The sequence below is a fragment of the Drosophila serrata genome, unplaced genomic scaffold (genome assembly GCF_035046125.1).
Source record: "Drosophila serrata isolate PLE 108 unplaced genomic scaffold, ASM3504612v1 contig_376, whole genome shotgun sequence".
NCBI lineage: Eukaryota > Metazoa > Arthropoda > Insecta > Diptera > Drosophilidae > Drosophila > Drosophila serrata.
Genome location: NW_028257274.1, coordinates 384,334 through 400,061, shown reverse-complemented (window position 1 = coordinate 400,061; position 15,728 = coordinate 384,334). Strand labels below are relative to the sequence as shown.

The window sequence follows — 15,728 nt, the reverse complement described above, 5'->3', positions numbered from 1 at the left end:
TATTAAACCTTTAGTCAGGAGCTTCAAAAGTGGTGAAGGAGCCATTTCCGACCCCATAAATCATATATATTCTTGATCAGCATCAACAGCAGCGTCGATTAAGCCATGTCCGGAGGAAAAATAAAATTTTCCAAATTTGACCAAATTTTGAAAAAACGATAAAATTGCCAAAAATTGGCCTAAAATTTCAATTTCTAGAATTGGAAATTGAGTATGCAAATTTGTTAACCTAATAAATACCAGCATTAAAACGCCGATTTGAATTTAATGCATTTTTGGCCGAGTTATGCAATTTGAAAAATCTTGAATTACCCAAAAAATAGGCATATAAAAATATTTATTTAATATTCGTAGAATACACTTATGTTATTTTTTATTTTCTGTAGGTAGGTAGGAAGGTCAAAAAGCCAATGATTGCCAAGCGGCATAATAATAATTATATATTATAATTGAATCCAAAAAAATTCAACATTAAATAAAACATGTCCAACACAATATTCAACAATTCTTTTCAAACTGAGATAAATGCATATTTTCGTTTGATATACGATTTCACATTCTATTAAAATTTTCATATAAGTAGGTGAATGACTTCAAAATACTGCTTTATGTAAAGCTCTAAAAATAAAGCTAGTCAAAAAAATATATATTATATAAAGCTTCAAGATCACTTCGGTGCAGAAATCCTAAGATCAATATAAAAAATCACTAAAGCTCGTTGTGGCGGTTGTGCCTGTACGGCCTGGATATGTAAACGGTTAAGTCTTCGGGTAGCGTGCAACGATCCAACTCATGGGCGATGGCATAGTAACGCTTCCTGAGTATGTGAGCCACCTCCTTGGGCTGTCGATTTCTTGTAAATACACCTTTTTTGTTTCCACCAACGCGTGTTATAGCTAAAATAAATATAGACGCATTGATTTAAAACACAGATCCTAAGGTTTGAAACAAAAAACAACTCACTCTGCGCCGTCCGGAAATCGGCAAAGTTCCAAACAAACTCTCCAATGAACCACAGCTTCTCACGAAGGTCGTCGAAGGCCCTGAAGTGCTTGGAGAAGAGCTGCACCTGGTACTCTTCGGACCAAATGAAAGCCGGCAGCTTCAAAGCATTGAAATTAGAAGAAACCAAAGAACTTACTTGCCGAATCGAGCTACTTACCGAATGCATGCCTTCCATTGTATCTCCGCCATACTCGAACTGAATAACAGGCTTTCCGAACTTATCCCGCCAACTCTGGGCCTCTTTGGTCAGCAAATCGACAATCATGTCCGTGCGTCCCGAGTTCTGGTACCAGGAGTTGTAGCGGTTGAAGCCCACAATGTCCAGGAACTGCGCCAAATGACAGGTCAAAGGACTGGCATTTATGGCAGCCGTCAGAGGACGTCCCTGGGCAATGCTCTGCGTGTAGTTTACCAAGGCCCTGCAGAGTGCTTGATTAGAATATTCCGTTAAATATCTGTGAGAGGTAATACCCACTCGAAATATTTAAGGGCTCCCTGCTTGGTGGAGCGCGGCTCATTGGCCACTGACCAGGCGACGACGCTCGGGTGGTTCCTGTCCCTGTGAATGAGCTGCTCCAGTGAGGACATGTGTTGCTCCAGTAGTTGCGGCTCAAAGATGTCGATGTTAACAGCGGGACACTCGTCGATAATCATGATACCCTGCTCGTCGGCGAACTGCATGGATTCCTCGGAGTAGGGATAGTGCGAGGTGCGATACGCATTTGCTCCGATCCACTTCAGCAAGTTGAAGTCACGGGCCAAAAGTGCATTATCCAGACCCTTGCCTCGTATCTGGAGTGGAGAAAACTTTAATGAACCCTCTTAGAAGTGATTTCCCCCTTTAAACTTACATCAGAGTCCTCATGACGGCCGAATCCCCGCAGGTAGATCGGTACTCCATTAAGCAGCAGGCTCTGATTGTTCCAGCTCAGAGTACGAATACCCACGGGCAAACGGTAGGCGTCCTGCAGAGCACTGCCATCCTCCTCCTTATTGCTGGCGACAAATAACTTAAACTGCAGATCATAAAGGTAGCCAGGATCGGGGTTCATTAGGTACGGCCACCAGGGCTTGGCATTGGGCACCAGCAGAGACCCGTTGTAAACCGCTCTATTGATCTGCTGGGCAACAACCAATCCCTCGCGGTCCCTCAACTCTACCATGAGATGCGTGGGCAAGATTTGACGATCCTTTGCCGCTTGGCTTGCATCCACCCACAGGCGGTAGTCTATGCGACCCATTTCGTCGCTACTGTACTGGGTGCTCACCTCCAAGTCGCTGATGTGGAGCAACGGTGTCGTGTATAGGTGCACACTTCTATGGATGCCCGCGTAGTTGAAGAAATCAAAGGTGTAGCTCTGGACGGGCACAGGGCCTTTGTCTGTGACTGCTTGGTAAACGGATCCCTGGGGAATGGTGCGGTTGCCCAGTCGATTGTCGCACATTACCGTGATCCTGTTCTCGCCGCCAAAGTCCAGCAATCCGGATATGTCAGCCTCGAAGGGCAAGTGGCCGATGGAGTGGCTAGTGGCATTCTTGCCGTTAATCCACACCAAAGCCGAGTAGTGGACGCTGCCGAACCGTAACCAGGTCCGGACGCTACGCTGCCAGAGGCGGGACACAAAAAACGTCCGCTCGTACCAAACAGTGCCCACATGATCCCTCAGGCTATCCGTTGTGGCTATATCGTTGTAGGATGCGGGCACAGGCATGGGTATCACCTTCCGTCCACTCATCCTCAGGCTATTAGCGAACCACTTCTCGCGAACGCCCTGAAGTGGATCCTTTGGGTTACTTTTCACCAGCCGCCACATGCCATCCAGGCTGCGCACCTCGCGCGTCTCCGACTCACGGGGATACAGCAGTCCCTTGGTAGGTGTCGGCTTCTTAATCTCTCCATACTCAAACAAAGGCCATTCTTTGTTGGCATTTAGGCTTTCGGGGATTCCCTCTCCCGCGGTGAAGACCTGCAGCAGGAAGAGTGGAAGGACCAGAAACCAGGTGAAGGAGGGCCCATGCCACCTCATTGTGAGACGGAATAACTGACTTTACGCGAGGAGCAATTGTAATTATTAATTTCAGGGAACAAAAGTTAATTAATTAGATTATTCGCCGGCTCTGATAAGAGCAATGTCAGTATGACCAGTTTGATATTTTTGAAAAGCCAAAATAAGTAGAAAATACCGTATGAAAATTAGTATTTTCGAAACAAGTTATTCATTTTTGCGCAAACGCCTCACGGTCCCACCGAAAAAGAAATCAACAAAAATTTCGCAGATATTTGTTTGGAAGGAAGGACCGGCACTATGGGCGATGTCGACAAGTGGATTGAGACGGTGAAGGAGTGCAAGTACCTGCCAGAGAACCAGTTGAAGAATCTGTGCGAGATGGTGTGCGATATACTAGTGGAAGAGTCAAACATCCAGCCCGTCAGCACGCCGGTCACTGTCTGCGGCGATATTCATGGCCAATTCTACGATCTGGAGCAGCTGTTCCGGACAGGCGGCCAGGTGCCGGACACCAACTACATTTTTATGGGCGACTTTGTCGATCGTGGCTACTACTCGCTGGAAACGTTCACCCGCTTGCTGACCCTCAAGGCGCGCTATCCCAACCGGATAACCCTGTTGCGCGGAAACCACGAGACGCGACAGATCACCAAGGTCTATGGCTTCTTCGACGAATGCTTCACCAAGTACGGAAATGCAAATGGCTGGAAGTACTGCTGCAAGGTCTTTGATCTGCTCACCATCGCTGCCATCATTGATGAGGAGGCTCTGTGCGTGCACGGCGGCCTGAGTCCAGAGATCATCACTTTGGACCAAATTCGGACAATCGAACGAAATGGCGAGATACCCTACAAGGGCGCGTTCTGCGATCTGGTTTGGTCCGATCCCGAGGATATGGAGTACTGGGGACAGAGTCCACGCGGCGCTGGGTGGCTGTTCGGTCACAAAGTCACCAAGGACTTTATGGCGATCAATAATCTGAACCTTATCTGCCGTGCCCATCAACTGGTCAACGAGGGCATCAAGTACATGTTTGAGGGCAAGCTGGTGACAGTGTGGTCCGCACCCAACTATTGCTATCGTTGTGGAAATGTAGCGGCAATCCTTAGCTTCGATACGGCGCAGCAAAGACAGACGAAGACCTTTGTGGCTGTGCCGGATGCGGAACGGGTTATACCCAAGCAGAACACGACGCCGTACTTCCTGTGAATCGACCAATTGTGTTCCTTAAAACTGATCCGGCCAGTCAACAAGAGGAGATTATATGTATATGTACGCTTTTTGGACGCAGCGCGGAGAGCAGCCTTTGAACCTGAGTCTACTTTTACCGCCTTTATTGCCTTTAACGAAACTCGAAAACGAACACAAAAACACTCAAATGTATCATATCTATTTAATAATATTAAAATTGTATCCTCAGTTTTATATGTTAAACACTGTTAAATGTGAATTAAACTTCGAAATATAACGTTTGATTTGATAAAGAGACTTCCGGTATTTAAAGTAAAATAATCGATTTTATTCAGTATTTTATATTGTTTTGTCATTTAAGTGTGACCACATGGGTTTAAAGACGAAATCTGTTCTCTTGCGAAATTCAGCATTAGCAACGAAAAATTTGCCGGGCACACTGCTTGCCGGGCCATCAAATTATTATATTTCGCCTATGGATTGACTTCCAAGTTATCCTCCGATAGACCCTGCCGGACCTCTGAAGATAAGCGCCCCAAATGGTGAACATCTCCACCATCAACTGGCTCTTTGTCTGCGGGCTGTGCTTCTGCCTGGGCGGCATTGGCGTACTCAGCTTTATGCCCCTCAGCTCCGGTACGTGTGCGAGGAGGAACCTTCTATAAATACTGACCTAATAAGCGTTCCGCTCTTTTTATAGACTGCATCTGCCCACTGTCCAACCCGCTGGCCAAGGCGGGCGCAGTAGGATTGATGCAGAAGGTGCCCCCGGTGGAGAAGCAGCCACATGAACACAAAGCCGCCGCTCACAAGATGGCCCTGCTGGTGCCATTTCGGGATCGCTTTGAGGAGCTGCTCCAGTTCGTGCCCCACATGACAAGTTTCCTACGGCGCCAGAACGTGGCGCACCACATATTTGTGCTCAATCAGGTGGACCGGTTCCGTTTTAACCGGGCTTCGCTGATCAACGTGGGCTTCCACTTCGCCAGCAACGTTTACGACTACATCGCCATGCACGACGTGGACCTGTTGCCGCTCAACGACCAGCTGCTCTATGAGTACCCAAGTGACTTGGGCCCGCTGCACATTGCCGGACCCAAGCTGCATCCCAAATACCACTACGACAACTTCGTTGGCGGCATCCTGCTGGTGCGGCGCGAGCACTTCCAGCAGATGAACGGCATGTCCAACCAGTACTGGGGCTGGGGCCTGGAGGATGACGAGTTCTTTGTACGCATCCGGGATGCGGGGTTGCAGGTGTCGCGACCTCAGAACATCAAGACTGGCACCAACGACACATTTAGGTGAGTGTAGCTATCAATTTAGGAGAGAGCGTCGCATTAATTTGTAGCCTTATTGATTCCTCAGCCATATCCACAACCGCCATCATCGAAAACGGGACACGCAGAAGTGTTTCAACCAGAAGGAGATGACCCGCAAGAGGGACCACAAGACGGGCCTGGACAACGTAAAGTACAAAATTCTGAAGGTCCATGAACTGGCCATAGACGGAGTGGATGTGACCATCCTCAATATAATGCTCGATTGTGATGTGAATAAAACGCCGTGGTGCGACTGCTCCGGCACGGCGGCGGCTGCCTCGGCCGTACAAACCTGAGAGGTTGTGCTTAACTAAAGAATCGTTTGCCTAGTCCAATCCTATGTTTATTCCGCTATAAAATTTGTTTGCTAATGATAAAGGCGCTAATACACGTGCACCATGCCGTAGAGGAATGTCCAGAAGAGTACGTAAGTGCAAAGGCCGCCCATGAACTGGTTGGTCAGCAGATTGCTGCGGTTGATGAAGAACTTGCGCCACTGGGTGCCCGATTTAAGCAGCACCAAGATCCAGAGCACGAATACGGACAAGAAGTAGAAAAGGAAGCCCAAAGTGCCACTGAGGCCCAGAATTCCTGCAATAGGTTTCAATTTATGTGAATTTGTTGCTGACCCACTCGGAATTAGTTCCAATTACCCGCAGCACATCCAGAGATGGCGGCCATCGACGTCCGGCAGTACTCCACGGCAGATATGTTATTCCGTATGGCGCCCTCGCTGTAGGCGATGATCTCGCCGGTCTTTGACTGTGCCGTCTTCACTCGGTTCATTTTAATTGATTAAATTCTGTTTTAATTTGACGAGAAAAAATTATTGTCCGGTCTGAGAGCTACGATAGTACTATCGATTGGGTAGGCTGTCATCGATAACTTTTCACTGAAAAAAAGCCCAAGGCAATGGTTAACTTTTCGAAATATTTTGAAATTCTTAAGTCAGGTATTATCAACTTAATGAGCTTGTTGCTTTATTAAAATTATGGTAATTACCAAATAAATAAATCTTTATACGTTTTGTTGAAATATTTAATTTGTTCTATTGAAAGGTGTTTTATTCAAGATGTGTGAAATTTATATTTGATTAAATTAGTTTCTTTCCTTCCTTTTTTTATAACTATACAGTGCTGAAAATTTAGAATAATAATACAAATTAAGATTATTACAACTATCTTGTTTAAAGAAATTTTCGAATTATCTACATTCTTTTAGATTTTCATTTCTCTAGTTTTTCTGTCCGATTACTCATAATTGCGTTATTTGCCATTCACATGCCAACGTCGCTTGTTGTTATTGGAATTTGGGCTGGAGAGCTCGGACGGACATTAATTCATTAAAATATGTGATAACGCGACCTGCCGAATTCTGCGTGCTGAGGGCAATATGAGCAATTAGTCCGCCTGACGTGTGGGTTCTACTACTATGTTGTCGCGCCCGCGACCCGCTAGATGCCAACTCTTGTTTTGAAACGCGGAGTTCCTGCCCAACATCACATCACACCCACCACTACCACCCCCCAGTTGTGCCCCCAGCTCCACCGACTGCCACCCCGAGCCCCCAGTGGAAGGCAATTAAAAAATCAATCAGAGTGGGCCCTAATTGAGAGCTGCCACCCAATCTAAGTCTAGTTTCGACTCCGGCTCTGTCGTCATGTCGCCGAAGAACTGCGCGGTGTGCGGGGACAAGGCGCTGGGGTACAACTTCAACGCCGTCACCTGCGAGAGCTGCAAAGCCTTCTTCCGGCGAAATGCTCTGGCCAAGAAGCAGTTCACCTGCCCGTTCAACCAGAACTGCGACATCACGGTAGTGACGCGCCGTTTTTGCCAGAAATGCAGACTCCGCAAGTGCCTAGACATCGGCATGAAAAGCGAGAACATCATGTCCGAGGAGGATAAACTGATCAAACGACGCAAGATCGAGACGAACCGGGCTAAGCGTCGCATGATGGAGAACGGAACTGATGGTGGCGACGCCGAAGTTGATGGCAGCGGCGGCGATGACAATAAGGCGCCGGCTGACAGTAGCAGCAGCAATCTGGAGCTGTATTCAGGCTCCCAGGACTCACAGAGTTGCGGCTCGGTGGATAGCGGCGCTAACGGCTGCGCGACCCGGCAGCCCAGCTCATCGGGAGCTCAGGTAAACCCGCTACAGATGACAGCTGAGAAGATCGTAGACCAGATCGTATCCGACCCGGATCGGGCTTCGCAGGCCATTAACCGGCTAATGCGCACCCAGAAGGAGGCTATTTCCGTAATGGAGAAAGTCATCAGCTCGCAGAAGGACGCCCTGCGACTGGTGTCGCACTTGATCGACTACCCAGGTGGGTACCTAACACTAGTAGCTGGTAGTAGCCATCTCTGCTAACCCCTGACCCCTGCCCCTGACTTTCTCGTTGTAGGCGACGCTCTGAAGATCATCAGCAAGTTCATGAACTCGCCCTTCAACGCGCTGACAGTATTCACCAAGTTCATGAGCTCTCCCACGGACGGCGTAGAGATTATCTCGAAGATCGTCGATTCGCCGGCGGACGTGGTGGAGTTCATGCAGAATCTGATGCACTCCCCAGAGGATGCCATCGATATTATGAACAAATTCATGAATACCCCGGCGGAAGCGCTACGCATCCTTAACCGCATTCTGAGCGGCGGCGGGGCAAGCACAGCTCAGCAGACAGACCGCAAGCCATTTGTAGACAAGGAGCTCACAGCGACGAAGCCTCCTCCGCCGGCGGAGCGGGTGGATACCGTCATACAGAGCATGCTGGGCAGCGGGAGCCCGCCAATTTCGCCCCATGGCGCCGCCGTAGACCTACAGTACCATTCGCCCGGAGCCGAAGAGCAGCCCAGTACCTCGAGCAGCCATCCCTTGGCCTACATTGCCAATTCGCCAGACTTCGACCTGAAGACCTTCATGCAGACCAATTACAACGACGAGCCCAGTCTAGACAGCGATTTTAGCATTAACTCGATCGAGTCAGTGCTGTCCGAGGTGATTCGCATCGAGTACCAGGCCTTCAATAGCATCCAGCATGCCGCGTCGCGGGTGAAGGAGGAGATGTCGCACCTGAGCGGTGGTGGCCACTCCTCTTACGGCGGCTGCAATGGCGCCGGAAATGGCAGCCAGCAACAGCACCTACAGCAGCCCATCTGCGCCCCCTCCACCGCGCAATTGGATCGCGAACTGAACGAGGCCGAACAAATGAAGTTGCGGGAACTGCGAATGGCCAGCGAGGCTCTCTACGATCCTGTGGACGAGGATCTCAGTGCCCTGATGATGGGCGACGATCGCATTAAGGTAAAAATTTACCCTCTGGCATTAGCCTTTCGTTCTTTCATTTATAACGCTCCAACACCGCGTTCAGCTTATCTAATCGTGGTGTGCCAGCACCGATATAGTCGGCACCTGGCAGCCGTTATTCAGTGATTCAGGGCGTATTGCAGAGATGGCCCATGGGCCATGACTTTGCCGTCAGCCAGTTTCTGTGTTCCCAGCACTCCGGTGCTCTGAAATGTAAACACACACTGTCCAATGGGGTGGCTCGGATTAAGGGGCTTAAAATTTGAAGGAGAAATATTAGGGAACTTGGTTTTGGCCTGGTTTCTGAAGAAATATTGAAAGTATGAATAAGTGTACAATGTATCTTAATGAAGACAATTTAAGGAAGTGTCAAAAGACTTCAGTTTTGGTTAAGGTTAGTTGGGCTTAGTAATTTCTATGTTATAAAATCAGTGTCCGTCTGTTCTTCCGGTTAGTTAAACATTTCCTTGAACTAAGACCCGCCTATGCTAAGTAAAGCTTAAAAACCTATTTTCAAAGAAAACCCAATAGTCAAAATAATATTTGATTTTCTCTCTTTTGAAAAAGATAATAGCTTTTATGAGTAAACCTGCAATAACCTTTTTATCATGGTTTCAGGAAAGTGTCAACAATTACTATTAGACCTCTTGGCCTCCCATAGTTAAATCGTCCAAATATGAGTCACTGATTCCGCGAATGCATATTGCCATAAAACGAGCCACCCTAACTGTGAGCAATCGGTCTGTCTGGTGGGGTCGGTCTGCCTAGAGCAGGGCAGACAGTGGCTTTATCAAACCAATAGTGACATTATCAACCATTATCAAATGCGACAGCAGGCGCTCATGAGAGTCCACAGCGTCGATTTGGCCGTTTATTGTTTGCCGTTAGCGCCTCATCGCAATTAGCACATTTTCAGTATTGTTAATTGGGAAAAACGATACAATATTTTTTTTTACGAAATGTGGAGCAGCCAGGTGTTTAGGCTCTACGATAAGCAGAAGAGTGCTCAACAACCCGGTTGAGTCACCTTCCAGGGAGAAGCCTTTACGGTTATGTATAAATAACTGATAATAATGGCCACCTGTGTGTTCTGTTTCGATTTGTTTTCATTTGTTTTGTCAACCAGCCTGACGACACTCGCCACAACCCGAAGCTATTGCAGCTGATCAATCTAACGGCGGTGGCCATCAAGCGGCTTATCAAGATGGCCAAAAAGATAACAGCATTCCGTGACATGTGCCAGGAGGACCAGGTGGCCCTGCTCAAAGGCGGCTGTACAGAAATGATGATAATGCGCTCCGCAATGATTTACGACGATGATCGTGATGCCTGGAAGGTAAGTGTTACATGGGTTCGTTAATTGGTTCATCGGATTCTGATACTGTTCCTCATCTGATTCTTACAGGTACCCCACACCAAAGAGAACATGGGCAACATACGCACTGACCTGCTCAAGTTCGCCGAGGGTAATATTTACGAGGAGCACCAGAAGTTCATCACGACCTTCGATGAAAAGTGGAGAATGGACGAAAACATTATACTGATTATGTGCGCCATTGTCCTATTCACCTCGGCTCGATCGCGAGTGATACACAAAGACGTGATTAGATTGGAACAAGTGAGTGTTTAGTGAAAGGGACAGAACATCTTTCATAATTAATTCAATTTTTTTAATTATAGAATTCCTACTATTATCTTCTGCGAAGATATCTGGAGAGTGTTTACTCTGGCTGTGAGGCGAGAAACGCTTTTATCAAGCTAATCCAAAAGATTTCAGATGTGGAGCGTCTGAACAAGTTCATAATTAATGTCTATTTGAATGTTAACCCATCCCAGGTGGAGCCATTGCTGCGTGAAATATTCGATTTAAAAAATCACTAGATAACGAGGCGGGCAGGGGCATATAATGCCAATGCCGTAATCAATTGAATGATCAATCAGCGAGCTGCAGTTGTTGTTGTTGTTTTTAATAATTATATGAGCGCTTCGGCCAGCTGATTTGTCCGTTGTATCCTGTCGCTTGTAATGTTAGATTTTAATCGAATGTGATTGTTAGATTTGCATATACTGCATAGATTTTATATTTCTACATCAAAGAGAGCATATTTTTAGGATACCAAGTGCAAAGCAACACAATCTATGTGTAAAACGTACACACACAAAAACACACACATTTAACTAGTTTCAAATAAACTAAACACTGATGCAATAAATATGACCCAGCATAATTAATTCGTAAAAGAGTTTCTAATTTCCTGTTCACAATTTCCCAATGAAACTAAAAGCCACTAAACAACAATGAAGATTTAATTTTGTTTCAGAAGGTCACAAAATGAACATATTTTTTATATGTTTGAATATGGGAGAAGGGGCCGAAAAATTCAAAGTATGAAAGCCAACGTGAGGCGGTCACCTGGGGGAAACCACTCTGAATATCCGCACCCATATTGTGGTCCTCGGGAATCCGTGTCGTGTACGTATTCGCGGCCAGCGTCTGCGACTGCATCTGCTACTGCCGTATCCGACATACATTGTCAGTTGTGTATAATGTAGGTAATATAATAGCATGAGTTCTCTCCTCACACACGCCACCGACACCACCTTGGTTGCTGGTGGCGGGGCATATATTCATTGTTAGCCGGGTCTGTCAAGATTTATACGCTTTCTCAGGTTGATTCGCGGCAATCCTTGGCCCACTGCAGGAACTCATCTAGAGCACTCACTGCCAAGTTGCGAGCCAGGGCCTTGACTCGAAGATTGCGATCGGTGGTGATGAGAACCAGTTCGGTTTGAATGAAACATTTGCCATCTAAAAATGTTTAGTTCATTAATAATTAAATAATTAATTTATTAAAACCAATTGAACTTACCTCTGCATTGTTCAGACTTAGCCGTTTTAGATACGGCCACTGCCGTTGCCAAAATTTTGTCGTCATTGGACTGATACTCTTCCTCCACCAAGGCAAACACTGAGGAATTGACAAACGAACCCTTTGTGGTGGCGCATCTGAAATGGGGAACAACGTTTAATAGGTATTGTTTCTTTCTCAATAATCAGAACATTACAAGGCAAAAACATTGTTGCCTAATTCGGATTACTACATTTTCTAATCGCAATTTCTAATCAGTATTCTAGAGGTTATCAGTTACTTACTTCACATTACTCTTTGCGGACTTGATAAATTCAAGAGATTTCTTAGCTCGCGACGACACCTCGTCAAAGTGGTGAATGCGCTGAGTCTGCTTTGAGCTGCAATAGGCTTCCAACTTGACGCCCTTAGAGAGACCATCCAGTTCCTTAACAACTGTCAGCGGTATGATGAGCGTGTAGCGCTTGAACTCCACGGCCAGCTTCTCAACGTCCTCCAGGCAGTCGATAAAGCAGTTGGTGTCGGGCAAAAGATAGCGCGGACGCACCTCTATATATATCTTAGTGTCGACGAACTTGAGGATCTCCTCCAGCTTGGTGTTGCAGATCTTCCTAACCTTTGCCTTTGCCTCCAGCTCCTTCTTCAGCTTGCAAAGTTGCGAAACGTCCGCGTCGGTGGAAGGACACTGTGCATCCACATCTGATGCTGCAGCTGCTAGGCTTCGCACCCTAGTTGCACTTGCTAGACCACAACTCTCGGCGTCGAAGTTATCGAGAGCGCTTTTCATGGCTGCGTTTAAATCCTCGATGGTAAAGCTCGAATCTAGAGGTTGCTGTAATGCCTCTTGATGCTGAATATAGCAGTCCTGAAACTCGGCAATCTTACGCAGGCGTTCGAGGAACTGAACGCGTTCGGGGGCACTCTTGCTGCAATCCTTGCTAATCAAATCGCGACCCAAGGGATTGAAGCCGCTCAGGGCTATATCTTCATCCAAAATAATGGCAAAATTCTCCGGTTTCTGCTTGCCGAGAACGCAGTCAATATGCTCGAAGAGCGTTGTGAGCTCAGACCAACAATCGATAAAGTAGTGTCTGTGAATCAAAGAAGGATCGTTAGAAACTGCTTCAATAATTAAATAGAGGAAGAACTGTACTTACTCCTCCGACCGAACAGGCTCCCACAAGTCCACATTAATGCTAAGCCAGTGCACATATACCTTCACAAACTGTAAGTATGTGTTGACGTTGGCGTAACTAAAATATCAACAAAGACTCAATAAACAAAAGAAACATTAAGGTCACAAATTGCATACTCTTCATCGGGAAGGCACTGGATGTTTGTGAAGTCCTCCACAAAACCGGCCATCAACTGGTTTGTCTTCTCCAGCATGAGCCCAAAGAATGAGTTGGCGAAATTGAAGCTGTGATAACGCATCTCGCGCCGTGAAGCTGTTAAACAATAAAGCAACGCATTAACTTCAATCTCGATTAGGCCTTATCGTTGATACATACATTTTCGCTTGTTGTGCTCCACGACAAACATATTGAGTGCCACGATTTTCAGCAGCTTGGAGCGTGTCAACAAGTTGTTGTGCTTGAGCACGGCCCCCATCTGGATCTGCAGTTTTCGCAGCAGCTGGTACAACGAGTCCACACTGTGAATGATTCGTGATATAATCGTATTCCGCTTTCACTTTCGCAGAATTTAACTATATACTCACTCTGTGCCCGTGTAGAGCTTGCCTATCAAGTACAAATAAAGCGACACGATGCGCGGTAGTAGCTCCTCCGGCTGCATTTTATCGTAGCGATTGACTTCAGCTAAGGTGGCCTTGTTGCCCTTTCCATTGTTGTTGCCTTTTACATCGGTGCGATGCAGACACCGTATGCCATCCGGATAAATCCACACCTCTTTGCGCATTTGCTTAGATTTCTGGCTTTTCGGTGCAGCCGCTTGGTGCATAGGAGATTGCTTCATCTCGTTCTCCTCGTACTTGCGACGAATCTCGTCAAACAGATCCAGCAGGCTCTCCTTGGCCGTCTGAATTGAATTAGAAGTCAATAGACTTCGCACATAGTAGTAAACGGCATCAAAGCGCTTGTGCTGCAAGGGAAAAACACCATTATTCGCGTTTATAATTGGGCTAATAATAATATCGAAAAAGAGATTAAATTATCTTGCGACGGAATTAAATGACTTAGCATTAGTGCTTGTGACTAAGCAATCTTAGTTGGGAATCCCATAAATTGACGTGACAACTTTAACGACTGCGTGTGCGATAAGGAAACCTTTTACTTACATGGTAAATGGAAATAACCGCCAGCTGGTTGTACGGTGCCCCATTTCCGGGCACTAGCTCCTGGGCCTTCAGATAGTATCTGGCCGCCTCCAAATAGTCCGTGGCCTGTACATGGTTCACCCGGTAACGCGACAGATCGCCTAGGCAGATGAGTAGCCGCTGGGCCACAACCTTGACGGCGCTCTCGCTGCGCGAAGAGGGCACACACTTTGCCATGAGCTTTTCATACATCATGCGGTAGAACCTGGTGGACTGTTCAATTAGCAGAAGTGTATGGTCGTGCTCCTGGTCAGAGTGCTGGCGCTTCAGGTAATCGCGCACATTGTAGAATAGGAGCTTCCAGAAGAAGACATCCACCTTGTGCTCGCACACAAACTTCAGCTGATCCAGAACAAGCTCCTTGAATGCGTCCTGGAGTTGGTCGCGAATATCGCAGAAGTTCTTCCAGTTCTGTGTGGAAAGAGCAATAAGTGGATGCCGGACAGGTTTAGGTGTTACTTACAATCAGTATAAGGTTTCTTTGCTGCAGCACCATCAGTTGGTCATACAAATGGACTATAATCTTGGCCTGAGGCAGGCTCAGGAGAGGCTCAAACCAGTCCGGATGCTCGGTGGTTAAGCGGGTGCGCGTCACTGGCGACGGCGGAGCTTGCTCCTTGTCCTTGTCATGATGCTTCCAACCCCTGCGCCGACCATTGTGGGTTTTGCCATTCCCATTGCCTCTACCGCTCCCATTACCATTACCACTACCATTTCCATTGTTGTCGGCCACAGAGGTGGCCACCCGCAGGATGCCCGGAATCCCGCCATCGCGTAGCTGCCTCGCACTTGCGCCCACGGCTCCGTTGGTAACCAAAACGGGTGCCTTCGGTTTCACAGCAGTTGCACCGCTCAGGACGGCGACTGCAAGTGGTGAAATCGAGTTATACTAGATGTGACGCACTAGCTCATACAGAGCACAAAGCACACTCACCTGGCCTTGGCGACGGCGACGGCTCCGCATTCTCAACGTTTTCCGCCGTTGGTGCGTGGCTGCAGCAGCTGGCTGCTATTTTGTTCTGCAGCCGTTTCGGTAGCGTCCCAATGATCAGCGATATATCATTTTGATCTCGCGTTCCCTTTCGATTCATATTTAAAGCGCTGCCTTTGCTGGTGCATTTATCCCACTTGTTCAAGGGTGATCGCCTTTGTTAAATTGTCAAATATTTTAGTGTGCTGTCGTAGGGTATATTACGTCTCGAAAAATCTCTAGTGATAGCGATGCCAGCGTGAGCGACTACTCTCACGCCTCACGAGGTGGTAATGCATATGCAGGGTGTACACATGTGACGTTATTTGGTAATATATTCAATATAATACCTATGTGTACATACAAAAAAGTTACATTTTCTTTATTATTTTCTTAAAATATTAGTTTAAAATATGTAAACGATTGCCATTAAAATCACGCACGTAAAGGTTGTATTAAATCAGTATACACTCTCATCTCTAACAGTCGGTAACGCGTGCGCAGCAGTGTGACCAGTTACAGCTAAAACGCATTAACAGGGCTGGATGCTTTGCCTCGAAGGCGGAAAATTTGACTGAATAAATAAAACATTCAATTTCAAATGATTAGAATTTCAATGTATGTTTGGAATTCAGCAGTATATATTTTATTATTATTTAAAGCTGTAAAGTTACCCAATAATGCTGTCTGAAAGAAGTTAAACTATGCAAAATCAGA

At 46.7% G+C, this 15,728-nt stretch overlaps 5 protein-coding genes and 1 pseudogene across 6 annotated transcripts; 3 read left to right on the top strand and 3 right to left on the bottom strand.

Moving 5' to 3' along the window:
• Positions 1-308: 308 nt before the first annotated feature.
• betaGlu (beta glucuronidase) lies at positions 309-3,173 on the bottom strand. Its single transcript, XM_020958362.2, has 5 exons — positions 1,857-3,173; positions 1,481-1,797; positions 1,163-1,424; positions 964-1,102; positions 309-896 (listed from the first exon to the last, which is right to left on the bottom strand). The coding sequence occupies exons 1-5, from the start codon at positions 3,030-3,032 to the stop codon at positions 709-711; spliced, it is 2,082 nt and encodes a 693-aa protein (XP_020814021.2). The 5' UTR covers positions 3,033-3,173; the 3' UTR covers positions 309-708.
• Position 3,174: 1 nt separating this feature from the next.
• On the top strand, positions 3,175-4,482 carry LOC110188612 (serine/threonine-protein phosphatase 6 catalytic subunit pseudogene; annotated as a pseudogene). Its single transcript, XR_015273167.1, has one exon. The product of XR_015273167.1 is annotated as a serine/threonine-protein phosphatase 6 catalytic subunit pseudogene (transcript).
• A 114-nt stretch (positions 4,483-4,596) lies between these two features.
• Positions 4,597-5,842, top strand: beta4GalT7 (beta-1,4-galactosyltransferase 7). The gene is made up of 3 exons (XM_020961148.2): positions 4,597-4,841; positions 4,906-5,509; positions 5,574-5,842. The coding sequence occupies exons 1-3, from the start codon at positions 4,745-4,747 to the stop codon at positions 5,821-5,823; spliced, it is 951 nt and encodes a 316-aa protein (XP_020816807.1). The 5' UTR covers positions 4,597-4,744; the 3' UTR covers positions 5,824-5,842.
• Positions 5,843-5,848: 6 nt separating this feature from the next.
• EMC6 (ER membrane protein complex subunit 6) lies at positions 5,849-6,715 on the bottom strand. Its single transcript, XM_020961162.2, has 3 exons — positions 6,530-6,715; positions 6,181-6,419; positions 5,849-6,118 (listed from the first exon to the last, which is right to left on the bottom strand). The coding sequence occupies exons 2-3, from the start codon at positions 6,311-6,313 to the stop codon at positions 5,910-5,912; spliced, it is 342 nt and encodes a 113-aa protein (XP_020816821.1). The 5' UTR covers positions 6,314-6,419; positions 6,530-6,715; the 3' UTR covers positions 5,849-5,909.
• A 73-nt stretch (positions 6,716-6,788) lies between these two features.
• Positions 6,789-11,065, top strand: Hr96 (Nuclear hormone receptor HR96). Its single transcript, XM_020959563.2, has 5 exons — positions 6,789-7,856; positions 7,935-8,830; positions 9,960-10,169; positions 10,239-10,451; positions 10,514-11,065. The coding sequence occupies exons 1-5, from the start codon at positions 7,187-7,189 to the stop codon at positions 10,712-10,714; spliced, it is 2,190 nt and encodes a 729-aa protein (XP_020815222.1). The 5' UTR covers positions 6,789-7,186; the 3' UTR covers positions 10,715-11,065.
• A 57-nt stretch (positions 11,066-11,122) lies between these two features.
• Positions 11,123-15,579, bottom strand: Smg6 (Smg6 nonsense mediated mRNA decay factor). Its single transcript, XM_086839476.1, has 11 exons — positions 15,455-15,579; positions 14,976-15,361; positions 14,505-14,905; positions 14,003-14,452; positions 13,424-13,806; positions 13,215-13,357; positions 13,016-13,151; positions 12,861-12,956; positions 11,988-12,794; positions 11,704-11,840; positions 11,123-11,642 (listed from the first exon to the last, which is right to left on the bottom strand). The coding sequence occupies exons 2-11, from the start codon at positions 15,130-15,132 to the stop codon at positions 11,500-11,502; spliced, it is 2,853 nt and encodes a 950-aa protein (XP_086695602.1). The 5' UTR covers positions 15,133-15,361; positions 15,455-15,579; the 3' UTR covers positions 11,123-11,499.
• Positions 15,580-15,728: the final 149 nt, after the last annotated feature.

Excerpts from the sequence above, each read along its gene's own strand:
- betaGlu (XM_020958362.2), bottom strand. The coding sequence starts at position 3,032 with ATGAGGTGGCATGGGCCCTCCTTCACCTGGTTTCTGGTCCTTCCACTC. Across the intron at positions 1,798-1,856 it reads GCCGTCATGAGGACTCTGAT|ATACGAGGCAAGGGTCTGGA; the intron begins GTAAGTTTAAAG and ends TCTCCACTCCAG. Across the intron at positions 1,425-1,480 it reads GGAGCCCTTAAATATTTCGA|GGCCTTGGTAAACTACACGC; the intron begins GTGGGTATTACC and ends AGCACTCTGCAG.
- beta4GalT7 (XM_020961148.2), top strand. The coding sequence starts at position 4,745 with ATGGTGAACATCTCCACCATCAACTGGCTCTTTGTCTGCGGGCTGTGC. Across the intron at positions 4,842-4,905 it reads CTTTATGCCCCTCAGCTCCG|ACTGCATCTGCCCACTGTCC; the intron begins GTACGTGTGCGA and ends CTCTTTTTATAG. Across the intron at positions 5,510-5,573 it reads GGCACCAACGACACATTTAG|CCATATCCACAACCGCCATC; the intron begins GTGAGTGTAGCT and ends TTGATTCCTCAG.
- EMC6 (XM_020961162.2), bottom strand. The coding sequence starts at position 6,313 with ATGAACCGAGTGAAGACGGCACAGTCAAAGACCGGCGAGATCATCGCC. Across the intron at positions 6,119-6,180 it reads CATCTCTGGATGTGCTGCGG|GAATTCTGGGCCTCAGTGGC; the intron begins GTAATTGGAACT and ends AACCTATTGCAG.
- Hr96 (XM_020959563.2), top strand. The coding sequence starts at position 7,187 with ATGTCGCCGAAGAACTGCGCGGTGTGCGGGGACAAGGCGCTGGGGTAC. Across the intron at positions 8,831-9,959 it reads TGGGCGACGATCGCATTAAG|CCTGACGACACTCGCCACAA; the intron begins GTAAAAATTTAC and ends TTTGTCAACCAG. Across the intron at positions 10,170-10,238 it reads ATGATCGTGATGCCTGGAAG|GTACCCCACACCAAAGAGAA; the intron begins GTAAGTGTTACA and ends TGATTCTTACAG.
- Smg6 (XM_086839476.1), bottom strand. The coding sequence starts at position 15,132 with ATGAATCGAAAGGGAACGCGAGATCAAAATGATATATCGCTGATCATT. Across the intron at positions 12,795-12,860 it reads GAGCCTGTTCGGTCGGAGGA|ACACTACTTTATCGATTGTT; the intron begins GTAAGTACAGTT and ends TTTGATTCACAG. Across the intron at positions 11,841-11,987 it reads TCCGCAAAGAGTAATGTGAA|ATGCGCCACCACAAAGGGTT; the intron begins GTAAGTAACTGA and ends TCCCCATTTCAG.